Genomic DNA, 17,339 nt, shown 5'->3' with positions numbered 1-17,339 from the left:
TTTTAACCGAATTCTGAAGAATACAAGAAGTTTTTATTGTAACTTCCAGTCTGATAATATTATTAGCCCCAAACGTCACACACGTGTTTACTGGGTAAAGATGATCATCTACATCAATTTTCAGGCGATTCGGAATACTTCACCACAGACATCTATTCAAAATGCATTTTTTGTAATTTTTAACCTGTCGCTAGAGGGCGCTCGACAATTAGGTGACGTAATCAGCAGATGATTTGAAGAATACTATACCCCAACAGACTAACACCATTGAAAACAACTTGATACCTATGACCACTTTTAAACAATATGACCACTTCCGGTTTTGACCGGAAGGAAGGGTCACGTGATTTGACCCACACGAGATGAATTCAAGACCACAGTTTATCCTGCCACTTGCTGCAAACAGAATGTTGCGGGAGGCCATGGTTGATTTTATATGGATTTTTATAAATTTAACGGAATATTTAAATATTCAAATTTAATAAAAAATCATGTGATGACGTCATCATGACATAAATATTTTACTATTATCTTTGTTTTATAGTCAGTGCTTGCTGTAACTTTGCCAACGATCAACGGTTACTCAGATACCAAAATGGTGCGTTGAAAGCGTGTACACAGTCTATGGGCTGAAATAAATATTGAAAAAATCAATAATAAATCACTTGATGATGTCATCATGACATAATGTTTCTAGGACCATCCATGCATAAGGGTACTTTGTTGGTATAAGTCTGATGAAGATCCAAAGTTGCAAAAGCGCTATGAAGTGGCGGCAACAAAAAACGTGTACAAAACAAATGGGCTTTTGAGCAGAAGAAGAAGAAGCCAAAAAAAAAAAAGAACAAAAAGAATGCCTTTTTCGCAAAATTGCAAAAAAGCCAGAAGTTCAATGCATTTGCGGCGAAATCTGCCACAATTGAAATGGATTCAAATCTTTGCAAATTCACAGTGCCAAGTTTGTTACCATAACATCACACATTCACCATTGCATCTTATACCATGCATGAGCCAGTGTATAAAATTGCCTTAAAGCAATACAGTGCTTTAGACTGGGTTTATAACAGCTGAGCCCTGTCAGGCCATGCTGGACTAGAAAATGACCTGAGTGATATTAGTCAGCATAATAGTCAAGAAAAGAAATTCCATGCTATTACCTTTGTGAGTTTCAAGGATGGCATTCAGGCTGTCTTCTCGTTCACCTGCAAGGCTCTTCTCTTGTGAGATCCCTCTTTTAGCGACCGCTATCTCATACTCTAACTGCTGTCGAGCCGCTTCACCCCTCTCAAATTGGGCACGAAGCCTGGCTACTTGCGCCTCCAGTTGGTTGACCTGTAAAGTGGCAAAGGAAAGAAAAAAATGAGGTCTCAGAAATCACAATTGAAAATTGAGTCCTTTTCCAAATCTGTTGAATGAGCTCTATCAGTTATGGTATTGTAGCATTAAATAAGTTCCCTTCCACCAGTATGGTCGGAGTATTTGGGTTCAAATCGGTTCTTGAGAATTTGGGCAAAAGACAAGGCTATCAAAAGTGTTTCATCTGCAAATGTCTATTCTAATTGTAAAATATGTGTCTTTAGATTTGAGTCTGAGTCCTTTTTGTCCATTACTAGATACTGTAACTTCATGCATGTCAAGCTTTGTTAAAAACTCATGCTCTTACTCATTCAACAAACTTAGTGAACAAGATTTTACATGTGAGCTTGAGGCCTCCTTCCCGTTATTATATTTAGACTTACTTACAATAGTGTAGGCTTCCAGAATTTTGGTTGGAATGAAAAGCCAATGAAAAAAATCTCAGAGCTTACAGATGTCAAAGGATTTCTGGCATTTTTCATAAACTCCAGGGCCGATTTGGAATGCCTAGATAGAAATAACCGACAGCAAAATCAAAGAACTTTTAAGAGATTTCTTAATTTCCTTTTCACCCTTTGTTTAAGCCATTAAGATATTACGTACTTAGGTTCAATATTTATACTGCATCATCCAAGAAATAACCTACCTCCTCATTTGAACTTGCAGTGAGTTTGAGTTTCTCATTCTCAAGTTGAGTCACTCGCTTCCTCAGCTCATTATTCATATCTGCAAAGCAAATCAGAAAAGCAGGTTTTTACTCCATCTCTACAAACACACATATATTACCCTTGCCATTTGTAAAAAAAACCAAATAATACACAGAGTAAAATGTGACTGAAGCAACCAACTTCAAACCCAACTTCCACGGTTGCTTTTTCTTTAAGTGCAAAGTATGTTCAATCAAACTACTCCAGTTTTAGTCTCTTCAAAATTCACTACAGTCATGATAAAAACTGCCCCCTGATGTTAAGATCAAAATTTCTTTCTAGCCTTTACTTTGTAAAAATTAAAATGTGCAGCAAATCAACATATTCCAAATGATAAAACAATAGAACAGCCAAGGGTGAAAGTAACATGTCTCAGTGGGCAGAGGGCCAATCAATCTAGATGCTGCATCTAGACCAGGATTCAATCCACAAGACTCACAATAATTCATGATTGAAGTATCCGATGCCATGCAAACTCAAACATGTTCAGAGTGTGTAAGTCTTTGAACTTTGCAGAGTTTGGTACTATTAGTTGTGGCAGTAACAGCCACACTGACATGGCCACTGTTACTTACTCATTATCCTGCATGCCAATGACCAATGACATGATGCTTCAATTTGAGCATGCCCAGTTGGAATACTGTATTAGTTTAAATAGAGGCAAACTCACCAATCTCTGACTGATTTTCATCTTGAAGTCTGGCAATTTTCAGCCTTAACTGACGCAGTTCCTCAGTGGCCTCCGAATCGTCCAGGAATGGAGATGATTTCCTTCGGACATCAGACTCCCTGGCTGACATCTCTCCAGTCAAGACAGAAGTGCCTTGAGGCGACTTTGTTGCCATGGTATCATGACTGGAATAAATTGAAAAAAATTGGGCTATATAGTCACTGCACTTTAGACAGGTTGCTGTCTACTACTATTGCACCAAGGAGCATTAGAAACAGGAACTAGACCTGCCTGTCATAAACAGATCTCAGACTTTGGCCGTTTGCCAATACTCAACTTTGGCTCCGTCTCAGGCTTCAACTGTTTTTAACTAGCTGACGTTAAAGTTGTAAGCGCAGTAATTAGTCTAATAGTGCCACGAAACATCAAATAAGATGCAAGAGAGCCAGAAATTACAGTAATCTAATTAAATTTAAACGCTTCAGGCCCACAATCGGGGATTGGTTTTGGGAGCGAAGCCTGAGACGGAGCCCAAGTCGAATATTGGAAAAGGGCCTTTATTTCCCTTCAAAAATGCTCCAGTGGTATTACTACAAAAAACAAAAAGAAAAAAGTCTGTGGAAAGTAAACAAAAAGGAAGGTTTAAGAGAAAAACAATTTAAAAACTGGATGATCGACACATGGATTGAATCCAAATTCAAGTGCTTGCTGGGCAGTGTTCATATTTTAAGAAGCCTACTACTGAACAACCACCTCAACTTTATATGGAATAGTACTACAACCTCCTTAACTAGCCACTACACAAGATTTCAGAATAGTGAATACGGATTATATTTTGCAACCTGTCTTATTTGTGTTGATGGAATACTGAACTACATTTTTAAATGCTGGTCACGGTAGGGGTTATGTAAGCCAACAGAATCATCTATTTATCAACCACAAAAATCTTTTGTGGTAGATTTTGTACAGAGTAGGTCAAGGAACCTGACACATACATGGCAAATGATGAAAATCTCCTAGATGTCCACACTGGACTGCATGTACAACTTCATTTTCAGAATGTTCATGGAGCAATGGGAACCAGACTATAAGGACCATAAGTCTTGTTTCAAATCTCCCCATGATTATCATCTTCCACATAGGACCATTTTAAGGCCACAACATCAATAAACCAGTACCTTGTCCCCATCCACTTCCAATTTCCCTTGCTTTTTCTTTCATTTTATGTTAGCACAAATATGTTATTACAGAGTTTTACATTTTTCTTTTCTGATCTCCTGTTTTTTTCAAATTTTGTATTTGATCTGTTATCTCTGCACAAGCTACACTGACATGGTTGACACAATTCTAGCATTAACATCACGGTGGGTCATGACAAACATGACCAAGATAGGCTCAGCTAGGTCACTCATGTAGGTTAAACTTCCCACTAACCACTGTTTAGGGTCATGCCAAAATGAGCGATGACCATTTTCTTAAAATGGAAATTGTGATGAAATATTTTTTTTGCACACTCTTACAGTGTAGATACTGAATATCCAGGAAAGAGTTCCATACACGGATGCCACTTGTCACCCTGTGCACAAACCATATTTGAAGTGTTTTCTACATGTAAGTAAAGGACTTTTTTTTCCTAAATTAAACTTTTCTGGACATGTTTTTGCTTTGTAACAATTTTTCGTCCAAACGAGGAAAAGGCGAGTTTTCTTCAAATACAATTAACAACCTAGCAGAAAGTTTACACCGTAAGTACTTAAAGTAGTGAACATACCGGTGCAATTTCAGCTCATAAAATCATGCGAATGTTTAGTTATTCCCCCGGATATATATTTTTCAAAAGATATCCCTGTGAATCGGGACAGGGCCCAGTAATGCAAGGGAGGAGTATTCGTCAGGCCCTGTTTACATGGTTTACAGGTCTAAATGGGCCTACGTACAAAAACATCCCAAAACAATTACTTCGAATTAATTTTTCTTTGATTTGCAGAGTCCACTGGAATCCAAACTTATTAGGCCTAGGCCTATATCGAAATGTTAACATCCTCTCCAACTCCAAGATCTCTTCAATTTCAAAAACAAACCACAAGCAGGAAAAAAACGCCTAACCATGCTAACGTAAATCAGTAATCAGGTAATTACTAAATTAGGCAAAGCTGCCAGCAAAAAAGCCGACCACTGCTTTCTATTTATCAAACTAACCATATTAATGATAGATTCCTAATCCAAGCTGCAGCTAGCCTTTGTTTTCATATGTAGGCTACTTGTCAGAAATATTTTTTCCAATGGTTTGCTTTTTCCGCCAAACAAACCGTCAGTATTCTTCTTCGCACAACCAATGCACATTATTAGTCTGAAGGCTTGACATTGCCATTTTATCAGTTGGCACTTAGTATACTGGATACCAGACAACTTTACAGAGCGCCCTCTTTTGACAAATACCATCATGTGGTTCCCTACTAAAAGTATTTTCCCAAAGCTTTTATCTAAGTTGTCAGAATATAATTTTTATACATGAAATTTCGATTTTTTCTTATTACCTATAAGACGAAAGATTCGTAACATATGTAGACCCTGTCTACCTCTTGTAAGGTTTTACACTGGCTAAGGTTCACTCCCTTTAAATGTCCCCGGAGTTCGATTATTCCCTGATAATTGAGAGCGAGGTTGAAATTTTAGCTGGTGTTCGGTAAACTTCGTGCAGAAGCTGTACGGCAGTGTACTGCAAAGCACCAGTTAGGGCCTAGGTCGATATATGTGACAGCTTTTCACCAACTCATCTCGTGATGTACGATGGAAATACGTAAATGAACTACGCTGTACAGGGGAACCCTTTAACCCGGAACATTCTGCTTTTTGTCTGCTGAAAAAATAATGAGATAGCCAGCTATTCATCTGTTATGACTGGAGGTTTGGAATTCAATACAGTTAATGAAAATGAGTGATGATGAAAATCTGATCAGCGGAACCGACCCCAATTTTTATCAGAGTTTCAAGACGCCTATCTTCAAAGCGGCTCAAGAGGGCGACCTGCACAGAATTCAGGAATGTCTCCGGTCGCGCACCAAGGAGGAAGTGAAATGGCTAGTTTCTCAAGTTGTAGAAAAAACGACACCGCTGATTGCTGCAAGTCGACATGGCCACCTGAATGTTGTGAATTATTTTCTTGAGGAATGCAAGGCAGATGTTGAACAAGTGGGTTCAGTAACGTTTGATGGGGAAACTATAGAGGGCGCCCCAGCATTGTGGTGTGCTGCGGCAGCGGGCCACTTTGCCACTGTCCAGAGTCTGATGCGGCATGGCGCCAGGGTGAATCAAACAACATTCTCAAACTCAACACCACTGCGCGCCGCTTGTTTTGACGGCCATTTTGACATTGTCAGACATCTCGTTCAGCATGGAGCTGACATTGAACTCGCAAACCGCCATGGCCACACGTGCCTGATGATATCTTGTTACAAAGGCCACTACGACATTGCAGAATACTTGCTCTCGCTTCATGCCGATGTCAATCGGAAAAGCATCCGTGGCAACACGGCATTACATGATTGTGCGGAGTCAGGAAGTCTTGCCATCATGAAACTTCTTTTGAAACACAATGCTGTGATGGACATAGATGCTTACGGGATGACGCCAATCAAAGCGGCAGCAGTGGCTGGCCACAGTAACATTGTAGACTATCTAGTGACAGTGTCCGATGTCCCAAAGATAGAGAAAGTTGAGTCACTGGAGTTACTGGGTGCAACTGCTGTCGACAAGAAACGAGACATGCATCAAGCGCTAAGATACTGGCAGCGTGCGTTAGATGAACGAAGCAGTGACCCAGCCAACATAATCAAGAAAGTACCCACCAAGGCAATCCCAGCATACGAATGTTCCATCGAGGTAGATTCGACAAGAGACTTGGAGAATATGATTGGAGATCCGGATGAAATGCGCATGCAAGCATTGCTGATCCGCGAGAGAATCTTGGGCCCAACCCACCCAGACACAACTTACTATATACGATATAGAGGAGCGGTGTACGCTGACTCTGGTAACTTTGATCGGTGCATTACATTGTGGATGTACGCACTGGATATGCAGCAACAAGCACTAGAACCTCTGAATCCCATGACTCAGAGCAGCCTGCTGTCCTTTGCCGAATTGTTTGCCTACATGCTGTCCGAGCGGAATGGAGAACGAGTCTGTAGTGATCTCAAATACAGCACTGTCTCAGTCGTCTACCTGAAGGGGATCTCTGAGATTAAACGTGGAATAGAGGAGGCTCCAATCGGCCCCCCATCAGACAAGGATGCTGCAAATTTCCATCGAGCGCTCTTGATCTTGATGCATCTTATGTGCCTGATAGCCAAGTTGGATGGCACCGTAGAGGAGGAAGATGAAGTTAGACAAGCCACTTACCGTTTCCTCAAACTTAAACCAACTGGGAGCAAAGGAGCCACACCCTTGCACCTCGCAGTCGAGGAGTCCACCTCATCAGTTGGACGCTATCCCGTTTGCAGATTCCCAGACTACCGAGTTCTGCGACTGCTGCTAGCGTGTGGAGCTGACGTGAACAGGTCCAACACTGAGGGGAACAGGCCCCTGCACATTGCTGCAAAAGGTTCCTCGGACGGTCTGGTGAAGCACGATCGCAGTGACATCTTGAGGATGCTTCTAGACCATGGGGCACACCTGGATTGTCGCAATGACAGTGGCAAAGCGCCACTTGATCTATTAGGAGATGCCTTGTGTGACATCTCACCAATAAACTACACAACGTTGCAGTGTCTTGCAGCAAGGGCAGTTATGAAGCATGGGTTGAAATATATTGGCATTATTCCAAAACGATTAGAGGAATTTGTCAAAATACATTGAACAATATTACCATACATGTACTGCTGCATAATCAATGCAACATTACGTCATGGATTATATGCAGAGGTTGAATTTTTGAGCTAAATGCAATGTACTTGTATGTTCCACAGAGACTTAATGCCTGAACATATAATCTAATCAGATATGTAAAAGCACAGCAAAGTTCATCTACTTTCAGTTAACGGTTCCTACCAAATTTGTTGCTCTCAGTTTTCCAAACTTGGAGTAAGTTCTAGTATCTTTCCACTGAGAAAAGCTTATATCTTTGGTGGGAATATTTGTTTTCCCATATGATGAAATTTATTGGGTTTGAATCAACATTTGAAAAGTGGATTGTTAAATTTTGCCTTGAGTTGAAAAATATTGTCCACATTGTGGAAGTTTCATGCAGTTACATCGACTGGCAAGATGTTAGTTTTATCCAAAATAGATGAGCTACCCCTAAGACAAGGAACAGCTTGTTGGGAAGCCCTGGTTTGTAAAACTTCTCGTGTCCAGAAGGAACTTGGACATTCCAGGTAGTACGATATCCTGCTTTGACCAAGATAGTGTTTTTACCTGACTTCAAAGCAAAGGAAATTATTAAAAAGGAGCATCGTTCAGGTGGTTGCAAAGTACCGTATGTACGTAAAGTGGTTGGCATGAGTAAATTAGCTTCATTTGTAGAGAAAACTTGAATAGAAATGGAATCAAATTTGAATCAGAGAACGTTAAAAGTATGAATGCCTGAGCAAACGGCTAGAAAAAGGATGACTGTAACATAAAATTCAGTGAAACGCAGATGCATTAAGTGTACTTTGTGAATTGAAATCTTGTGATACATGTTTTTGCTAAATACATGATGCATAACAGCTGCATACAATTCTGTATACATGTAGATATCTACTGTTATCCTAACTTCCTTGGTATTTTTGACTTGTTTCAATCTACCAAATTCCAACACTGTACTATAATTCCATGTAAAATCCTTTACACATGTACCTCAAAGATAAAATAAAATAAGTCCCATTTATAGTACATGTAATTAGCACAATCTGTTAGCCATCAAAAGCGAGCAAAACCTGACATTGGAATTATTAGGTAAATTTTCTGGAGTAAAAATGTGCTTTGAAACAAGTGGTAGTCCCTTGGGTCCGGGAATAGATTTGATAAAAAAAATTATTTTGCTTTGTTTGCTGTAGTGGGAGGGTATGGAATACCATGGCAGTGTACACAATGCCTCATTTACTGTGGTCTGGGTACGCTAAGTCCAATTACATCTATCTTTCACAAGAAAATGCAGCGAGCGCCTTGGACAAGGCTAAGGACAGTGTTGTATTCAAGTCCATCACAAGTCTCTGAAGTCTGACGCCAATTCACAAGCTATTCAAATGAGCTATGACAGAAGCATTCTTTTGTCATTGTGACTTACAACTGGCCTTGTGAAGGGACTTGTGATGTACTCAAATACAACACTGGCTAATGACACATTGAGACAATGAGCAGACTTCTGTGCTCTTTGGGGGACTATATTGTGCTGTATGTCCATTGACACTACTATAATGATGCTACTACAAATAATCAGTACAACATTCAAGTAGTTTTGTTTTTCAGAAAAACCAGTCACCACAGTTGGCAATCCTGTATCCATTTATTCCACACTTTCAAAGTGCAGAAGTTCATACGGAAAATCTCCATCATTAAATATATCCACAATAAAAGAGTCTAAATATTCATACCTTTTGATTTTGATTCTAAATGAATATTTAGATGGCGTCAAATTGCATCCAGTGCCTACATATTTTAAACTAAACTCAATCACTTCTAATATTATTCAATGACCTGAGAGCAAGCAACACAAATTAACTATTCATCCTATACCAGATGTATAACTTGGGCACAAACGATGTTTACTGGTTTAAACTGGTTTTGTGCTCTGGTAAATGACTCCTATTAATATCTTTCCCCACATCATTAAAACCCTTTATTTTATGTAAAGTAACAAATTTATGGCCGGTACAGGTTGTATTGTGCAAGGTTGTTCACATTCATTGGAAAGGGAAAGAGATCCATTAACCCTAACCACCCAAGGGTTGCGGGACCTAACCTTCCCCATTCACACAAAGTTAAACACCCATACATGCCATATGGGACTTTGTGCACAGAGGCTGTTGGACTTTGTTTTTCTGAGGTAAGCCAAACCCAATGCAAAAGCCAGCTGTTTAGGCCTACCTGACCTATCCCCCGCAGAATTCGACCATTTACTACTGTTTAATTCTGTGTGGTTGGGGAAGGTTAGGGTTAAACACAGTCACCCAATTAAATCCTGGAGAATCAAGCAAGTGTACAGTCAACTTATATTCCATTTAAATCCAACATAAGCAATACCAGGAACCTGCTGAATCCTATGAAATCAATTCCAATGCTGGAACAGAGTTTGTATGTAGTTCTTGCTGTAGTCAGAAGAATCTGGTCTTTTTTGACTTTCAAAATTGTAATAATTGTTGGTGTCATTGAAGTCACAGTGAGGTGGGACTAACTTCCACTCATCAGTAAAAGCTTGTTGAAAACTGGCTATATAAATTTAGCTGTTAATGAAAACATCTGATATAAAACTGCAAATGAGGGTAATTCCTGCATTATATGCATATCTTGCTGGAGTGTTGAATAATTAAAAATCTGTTTGAAAACAATGACTGCTTCTTGCTCGCGTGCTATTCTTGAAGATCTCTTTTGCATACCCTGAGCACTTTTTTCAAGTTTGATAACCACGGGGAGTGTCTTCTTGAATATGTCGGATGAAAATTTTGACTAGGATGTCTCAAACATTTTTATTTGCCTCCAGTGTCACTCTGATGAATATGGAAAAAGGTTCAAATGAATATGCAAATCTTTGTGTAACTGCATTGGTCCATTCTACATGTACATGTCATTTTCAGTGATTTTTAATTTGAACAAAAATACATGAATAATGCCCCATATTTCTGAGCCTTTTTTCTTTCAAATTGGCAAGAGGTATCTGAAGATACATAACAAAATGAGTGCACAAAACTGCACATCTTAATCTTTGCCAGTTGCACCTGTGCGCATAGCAATACATGAAGCCATGGTACTGGAAGCTTGTCGCACAATAAATCCATATGCCTCTTGACTCTTACGCTGTGTCCAAATTACTTGGCTGTGGCCCAAAATTATGCACAAGTCTATGGTAGTGGCCGCAGCCAGTTTCCATAGAGTTGTATGATAATTTTAAGCCACATCAAGTGATTCAGATGCAGCTTTGATTCACAAGCCTCTGACTTGTCTACGAATTTCCATCACACACTAGACATTTGAGATTGCGTATAGTGGAGAGGTTTTGATGCAAATTTTATTTTTTCCCAAATATTTCAGTTTTCGATTTCTTCTGCACTTTACATGGACTTTTTATCGAAATTATCTCAGGTGTATACAGGTACTCAACAACTGAATGATCTTTCTAAGGAATTCTATGAACATTATAAGCATTGATTACTCCGACAACACAATGGTAAGCTTCATCTGTTGTTACGTGCGACTAATTCAAAAGAACCAAAATGAAGTAGGGCACGACAGAGATGAACAGGACAGCAGAGAAAAGGAAACTAGCGACCATATTTACAGAAATTTATTCAGTTTACATATCAAAAATAATAACTAAAGCAATTTAAATCTAGGTTGCAATTTGTTTATAAAATTAAATAATTACTTATAGGTTGTTGTTGAGGACTTGATTGGGTGCATGCTTTCAAGTTGACTAGTGGTATTCTGTGGTGGAGGGACAACTCAGGCACAGCTGGCTGAAGCACTGGCTGGTGCACCCGGTTGGTCTGATCTAGGTCATCTGGGGTGAGCCTCGGAACCGGTCTGGTCCTAGGCCATCTAGGAAGAGCCTCAGAACCGGTCTGTTCCCAGGCCATCTAGGAAGAGTCTCAGAACCGGTCTGGTCCTAGGCCATCTAGGAAGAGCCACAAAACCGGTTGGTTTCGGCCGTCAACTTGAAGGAGAAGAGTACAGCTGGAGGGCCAATTGGACATTGGCTGGAGTGATGAAGGTTGGCAACACCCATCAGTTGAAAACAGAACAGAGCCCCTGGCTGAACAGTTGGCCGTGATGTGATGAGTCCACCAAAGCATGGTACAACCCACTTCTTAAATACATGTGCACCCAGAAAATAATAAAAGGGCCATTACATAACCGGTCAGCCCACTGGGCAACATCTTAACAAAAGAATACTGGGTACAAAACACAATACATAGGGTCTGCTGCAGAACAGGTTAGACTTAAAATACCACAAATGTCTAAAGAAAGAGTTAAAATAAAAAATAGCAGGTGAATTTTAAAGGAAGAAATGTCCCATCTGTAACACTATATTGCAGTGTATCTGGATACGGCCAAACAAAAACACAGTTATGTTTCTTATGACAGAAAAAATAATTACAGTTCTAGGTACTTTGTTTTTTTATTAAGTTAGGACCAGCAATGTTAAACCAGAGAGAACTTGTTTTTTTCCACTTATTATGATTAAGCGTTTCGTCATGCACACTGAACTTTCAACTTAAGTTCTTGGAATTGTTGGAAAATGCTGGTCAACTCTTTTTTATGGGTGGATTTAAATAATTTGGCTCCGCCGACATCTTTAAATATATTCCTTGGCTTCATTCTTTTTAATTTATTTTCTTTTTTATTCTCACCAACTGATGAGAGCCTTTGGCTCAATGCAACTCAATTTTCTAAAACTGAAACATCCAGTAATCTGATAGGGCAGCAGGCTTTGAAAAATGACTATTTGGTTCCAATTGCCAACGTTTTAAACCAAGTGTGGAACATACGGCAAAGCCTAAGATAGAAGTCATAATGCCACTTGGAAACCCCTATGTACATGTACAGAAATGCAAAGGATTGTGTGTGAACAAAACTAAACTCCAATCGGTTTGCTGAAAGCAAGGATGGCTTGAAACTCTTCTGGTAGATCTTTGACAAGATCCTTGAAAGCAATGGCCTCGAACTTCTGCAGAAAGTCTTGTTTAAGAATCTCTTCCCGGGTGTCAGCATATGAGAAGTGAACGACGAAGGCTCTACCAACAATACAGTTGGGGTTCGTGACTTTGTGGGAATAAATCTCTGTCAACCAACCTTCGTCATCATTGTCTTTCATTGGTCCACTTTCCAGCATGGCTTTAAACTTGATGAGATTGACATCGAATAGAAAAAAATTGATACTGTAACGAGCCCTCTCTGTGGTCAGATACCGTCCGTCAAAAAGAAATCTCTCTAGTGATTTGTTCTCATAGTGATACAGGAATCCCCTCAATGCTACCTCGGCACATGCTTTAGATGATAATCCACATTCAGGGGTGCCCTGTTGGCTGAACTCAAATTTGAGTTTCTTAGGGTTGATTATCTCATTATCATAGATACCCATCTCTTGATGGATATAACTGCTTCGCCAGTTAGCGCCTCCAATGTTGGCAAAATGAATGAAGCATTCGGAGGTGTTATGTTGCTCAATTAGCTGCCTGAAGGCACCTGGGTGGATGTACACAATATCGTCGTCCATCTTGAAGTACTTTGTATCAGGATTCCTCACCATCTCATCGAAAATTTCGTAAAAGAAATTGGTAAATACATCCTTTGGGCGAACAGTGGTATCCCTTCCATAATTACGAAACCTGAACTCAAATACCTCTTCTCCTAGGTGTCTGTTACTAATCTTAGTCAACTCGGTTAGTTTGCTGATGGTTTCGTTGTCATATTGCATCATGAAGTAGTAGACCTTGTCGAGAACCCCGCCATTTCTCCGAAGACTGCGATAGATGTACGCGAAATTGATTCGCAGGTATCTCCATCGTCCGGTGAAAATGCACAGAATGTTGCGGCTATCCTGCCTCGACTCCAGTGGAAAGGGACGGAAGACGTAAGTGAGTGAAACGACCGTGAACATGAAAGTCATACCCAACAGCAACCCTTTGCTTGAGTCAACATAACTTCCCTTCATTTTGTGGCCACACGCGGTTTCCCCATGATCAACATGTCTTTGCTTAGTTGGCGAAGATGTTTTTCTTTTATTGACACCCATTTCTGTACAGTCACATTACGAAGCAATAAAGAAGACGATGACACGGCAGTCACCCGGCCATGTTTAACACGTTGTAGGATCAACATGTACATGTACAGCGGCTTGGATGACCAGCTGACCAACGCAAAATGCACTCTTGATTATAAATCACGTGGAATGCTGTGTATTTAGACTTGTTCCCAATCCCTTCCTTATCGTTTCACAGGAAATGGCCCCCCCATGCGCCGGGGGGGGGGCACATTTTTTGGCTATAGGGGCATGTGTTCCCCACTTTTTAAGTTGCAGCTGTGGCTTAATGGATCAGCCTGACGCCTTTACAAAGCCGTCGCAAAACTCCGAGTCAGCCCGCAAGTGCCATAAAGTATACATACATATTAAAAAATGAGGTATATTTAGTCAAAGGTTGATTTAATTTTTTGCGAGGTGAATTTTTTAATTGTTTTACGAGGTCTATGTTTAGAAACATTATCTATTTTTTTAAATGTTTTTACGAGGTATAAAAATTTAGTCAGAGTTCATTTTCAAGAGATTTCAAATCGAACTTGAAAATACATGTACATGCTACATGAACTTTGGACAAATATCCCAACTTTTGAAAATGAATTACTTCATGACATTAACTGGCTTTTAAATGGCCAAATAAATGGCTTTCAACGTCCGAAACGGCCTCACAGCATCTCTACTCCAGGCTGATGTCAGAGCATGGGTGTGCCCAACTATTTGAGATCGGCGGACATATGCTGCCAAGAACAAACTACCGAAAAGAAGGCGACATTCACGTTGCTTTTCTATCGCGCCGACCGGGGGTCACAAGTTGAGGTAGCACACCCCAGCGGTTCTCATTCAGCTTAGAGGCGTCTGACATGGGCGGGGGAGACGCGGTTCCTGGGGTGGTTGATTGTGGACCCTCCCCCGCTACTCTAAAAAAAGGTTACAAAATGGGGAAAATAATAATAATAGTGATAATAAAACAAACAGTCAGTGCATCAATACCATTGTAAACAATAATTGTCATGTAAGGTTTCATCATTGTTTCCGCTTGTACGCAAAAAAATGAGATATTATGAAAAAAAAAACGGCCTCCCCCCTTCCGAAAAATTCTTGGCTCCGCCCCTGGGTAAATTTGAAGTAGGCCCACAAACTAAACACCGCAAGGTACAGTACATACAGGGCAAAATCCAAGCAGCCACATCTTAGCTGCACGGAATTGAAAAGTATATATCTCAAGGACTTTTGATACATGTTTGGATCAGGAGGTTCTGAACTTTCAACATGCAACATCTGGCACGTGAACGATTAGTGGAGGATAAATTAAGATAATTCCTAGAAATTTTCAAGAAATTCGGAACCGATTCCAGAAAACTGAAGTATAAATAAAAGAATTTTACACCAAACCGAATCAGCGATGTCCGTGACATTCCAACGAAGTTTTGCTGTAATATAAATTACAGTACATGATTTACGGTGTCACTGTCTCGGACTTTTTACTCCTTGTTTTGTAGTTGTTAAAGTAATAGTAAGCTGGATAATGTAAAGGAACATCAAATAAATTGAAAAAAAGAGCAAAATAATACTGAACTTCACAGTTTTGGAGACCAAGCCTGAGACAAAGACGTAGTCGAGTGGACCGAGTGATTTATTGTCATCTATGACTAATTGTTCACAAGTTCAAGCGACGAGTAGGTCTGTACTGTACTGACAGTCTGTACTGTGTATCCATGCAGGTAGGCCCCTACTTAGCCTCTGAGTTTCCTATGCTAATTGCACTTTGTTTTCACTGCCAACTTGTAGTTTTGGGCTGTTAATCAAATAACCTACAACATGTAATTTATTTTTCACACTACTGAGAACTGTGTGGGTCATGGGTTGGCCTAGTGAAACCCACACACTCCTGGCAAAAAAAACAAACAAACAAAAAAACAACACCCCTCCCCTTGTGATTCACGCCAACAGAGAGAATAATTTTCTCATATTCCAGTGTCTACCTTCTATCTATGTATATCCGATCGAGCACAGATTTAATGGGAAAGTGGTTAGGAACTTAATTGTATTAGGCACTTTGGATATGTAGTTATTATTCTTATTTGCACTGGCTCAACCTACATGTCACAATAGGGTTGCTTTCAAGAGTTGAGGGGAAAAGTGATCAGGTACCACAGGCTCAAAAGGAATATTTTCACTTTGAGTAAAAATTTCTTGCTTTTACATGTGCACTTCCTGAATATATTATGGAGATTATCTGGATCGTGTCCCACCTCACTGGTCACTGCCACAGTCAAGGGCACATATAAGAAAAACTTGACAGTGATATTAAAGGTATTTCTCAAAAGAAAATTATCTGAAGAAAATAATCTTTTTCCTGACAATGCTTCTTAATGAGAACAATCTATTTTATTGGTGATAAAATAGTGTGCCTACAAAAGACATGGTTTAGCAACACTTCTGCAAAGTTTGTTACTGGCATTTTCTCAGTTGAAAAAGTGGATCACACACCATGTCACCATTAATATCTAAAATAGAAAACCTCATAAAAAGGCTATTGGTGGGCGTTGCCAGGATTTCTTGCAGAGGGGAGTACAGCAATAACAAGCTTTGGGAAAGCTAAAAACCAGGAGCTAGGAGTTCTTATTTGATGCACAGAGGGCATGGTTCAAAATCTATGCTTTACTGATAATGGCAGCCTTATTTTGTAGATGCCTTTTAGCTTCTTTACATTGTCCATACACTATAAATTAACAGAATGCTCATGACTTTTATCCTCTGCCTTTCTTCTGAAGTGACCCTCTATAACTGTCTCCTCATGCACAATGTGCAAGATCTTTAACTTCAGAGGCAGCATTTATTTTGGTGTAAACTTGATCTGACGATGGAAACATTTATTTCAAGCTGGTAAGCATGTGCAACTTTAAGCTAAGCATTCTTCACACTTTAAACACTACTGTAAAACCTTTCTGCAGAGCACAGTTAAAAAAAAAAATAACCTCATCTTTGTAAATTTGTCTCTTTTTTAACATTTGGTCTATTAATTAATTTTCAGCAAAAAACTGATCAAGGCTGGACAGGAGCAAGAAGCCACCCTGAATATGCATTATCTGCATGATGTGCTTACCACTCAACTCATCAATTATCTTTCATTTGTGGATGGAGTTAGCTGCAGTCAAACAACTTCAGAGAGTAAGTTCTTAACACCTTACAGTGACAAAATCCACTGAATTCTGATACTGGTTCAACAATATGAGTAGCACTTTACTATCAGTCAAAGTCCACAACTTTGGATGCAGGCTTTGAACACTGAACTACATTAACCACATATTTACGACCTTGGAAACAAAATATTTCTGCTAGGAGATCAAATTATCCATTCTCTCCTGATGACACTGTTTTGCCCTCCATAAGCTTCATTAAGCGGTGTTAAGAAGAAGACATCTCAAGCAGATGTCTCATAGGGAGGAGGGTCTGAACTTGGCACAACGTCGCCAACCACTCGATGCTTGACCTGCATGTTGTCTGTAAAGTTCAAGACACAAAAAGGAAACAAGAAAACAGGAAAAAACACTAGTTTCAGTTGAAAAGAAAAAAGAATTGTGAAATGCAATTATCATGGATCACACCCATTATTTTCTTACTCTGATAAAAACTTGTCATTCATAAGATCAGAGGTTAAAGATATGAT

The 17,339-nt window shown here is 39.6% G+C and overlaps 4 protein-coding genes across 7 annotated transcripts in view; 1 reads left to right on the top strand and 3 right to left on the bottom strand.

Moving 5' to 3' along the window:
- ccdc171 (coiled-coil domain containing 171) overlaps window positions 1-5,360 on the bottom strand; it is a 32,598-nt gene extending 27,238 nt beyond the window's left edge. For 2 of the 3 annotated variants that reach the window (XM_022247250.2, XM_087136577.1), the window contains exons 1-4: window positions 4,933-5,089; window positions 2,734-2,918; window positions 2,003-2,082; window positions 1,158-1,332 (exon numbers count right to left, since the gene is read on the bottom strand). In XM_022247250.2, the coding sequence (XP_022102942.2) occupies window positions 1,158-1,332; window positions 2,003-2,082; window positions 2,734-2,908 (430 nt within the window). In that variant the 5' untranslated portion in view covers window positions 2,909-2,918; window positions 4,933-5,089. Of the gene's footprint in view, window positions 1-1,157; window positions 1,333-2,002; window positions 2,083-2,733; window positions 2,919-4,932; window positions 5,090-5,270 lie in introns of those variants that run through there. The other variant, XM_022247251.2, reaches the window with a different exon arrangement.
- Window positions 5,361-5,481: 121 nt separating this feature from the next.
- Window positions 5,482-10,262, top strand: LOC110985852 (protein fem-1 homolog C-like). Its single transcript, XM_022247253.2, has one exon. The coding sequence runs from the start codon at window positions 5,662-5,664 to the stop codon at window positions 7,588-7,590; it is 1,929 nt and encodes a 642-aa protein (XP_022102945.1). The 5' UTR covers window positions 5,482-5,661; the 3' UTR covers window positions 7,591-10,262.
- On the bottom strand, window positions 9,473-15,112 carry LOC147798982 (uncharacterized). The gene has a single exon (XM_087136603.1). It carries the CDS (start codon window positions 13,664-13,666, stop codon window positions 12,506-12,508), a length of 1,161 nt encoding a protein of 386 aa, XP_086992729.1. The 5' UTR covers window positions 13,667-15,112; the 3' UTR covers window positions 9,473-12,505.
- Window positions 15,113-15,281: 169 nt separating this feature from the next.
- Window positions 15,282-17,339, bottom strand: part of LOC110985879 (uncharacterized) — a 48,705-nt gene continuing 46,647 nt past the window's right edge. For both annotated transcript variants that reach the window (XM_087136570.1, XM_087136571.1), the window contains exon 56: window positions 15,282-17,173. In XM_087136570.1, coding sequence (XP_086992696.1) covers window positions 17,094-17,173 — 80 coding nt within the window. In that variant the 3' untranslated portion in view covers window positions 15,282-17,093. The remainder of the gene's footprint in view (window positions 17,174-17,339) is intronic.

Source organism: Acanthaster planci, linkage group LG05, assembly GCF_054643075.1.
Source record: "Acanthaster planci isolate LZ-2023a linkage group LG05, COTS_SCS, whole genome shotgun sequence".
In the NCBI taxonomy this organism is placed as follows: Eukaryota; Metazoa; Echinodermata; class Asteroidea; order Valvatida; family Acanthasteridae; genus Acanthaster; species Acanthaster planci.
This window is presented reverse-complemented; position numbering and strand designations above follow the sequence as displayed.

Coding starts and splice junctions, on each gene's coding strand:
- LOC110985852 (XM_022247253.2), top strand. CDS start 5,662: ATGAAAATGAGTGATGATGAAAATCTGATCAGCGGAACCGACCCCAAT.
- LOC147798982 (XM_087136603.1), bottom strand. CDS start 13,666: ATGGGTGTCAATAAAAGAAAAACATCTTCGCCAACTAAGCAAAGACAT.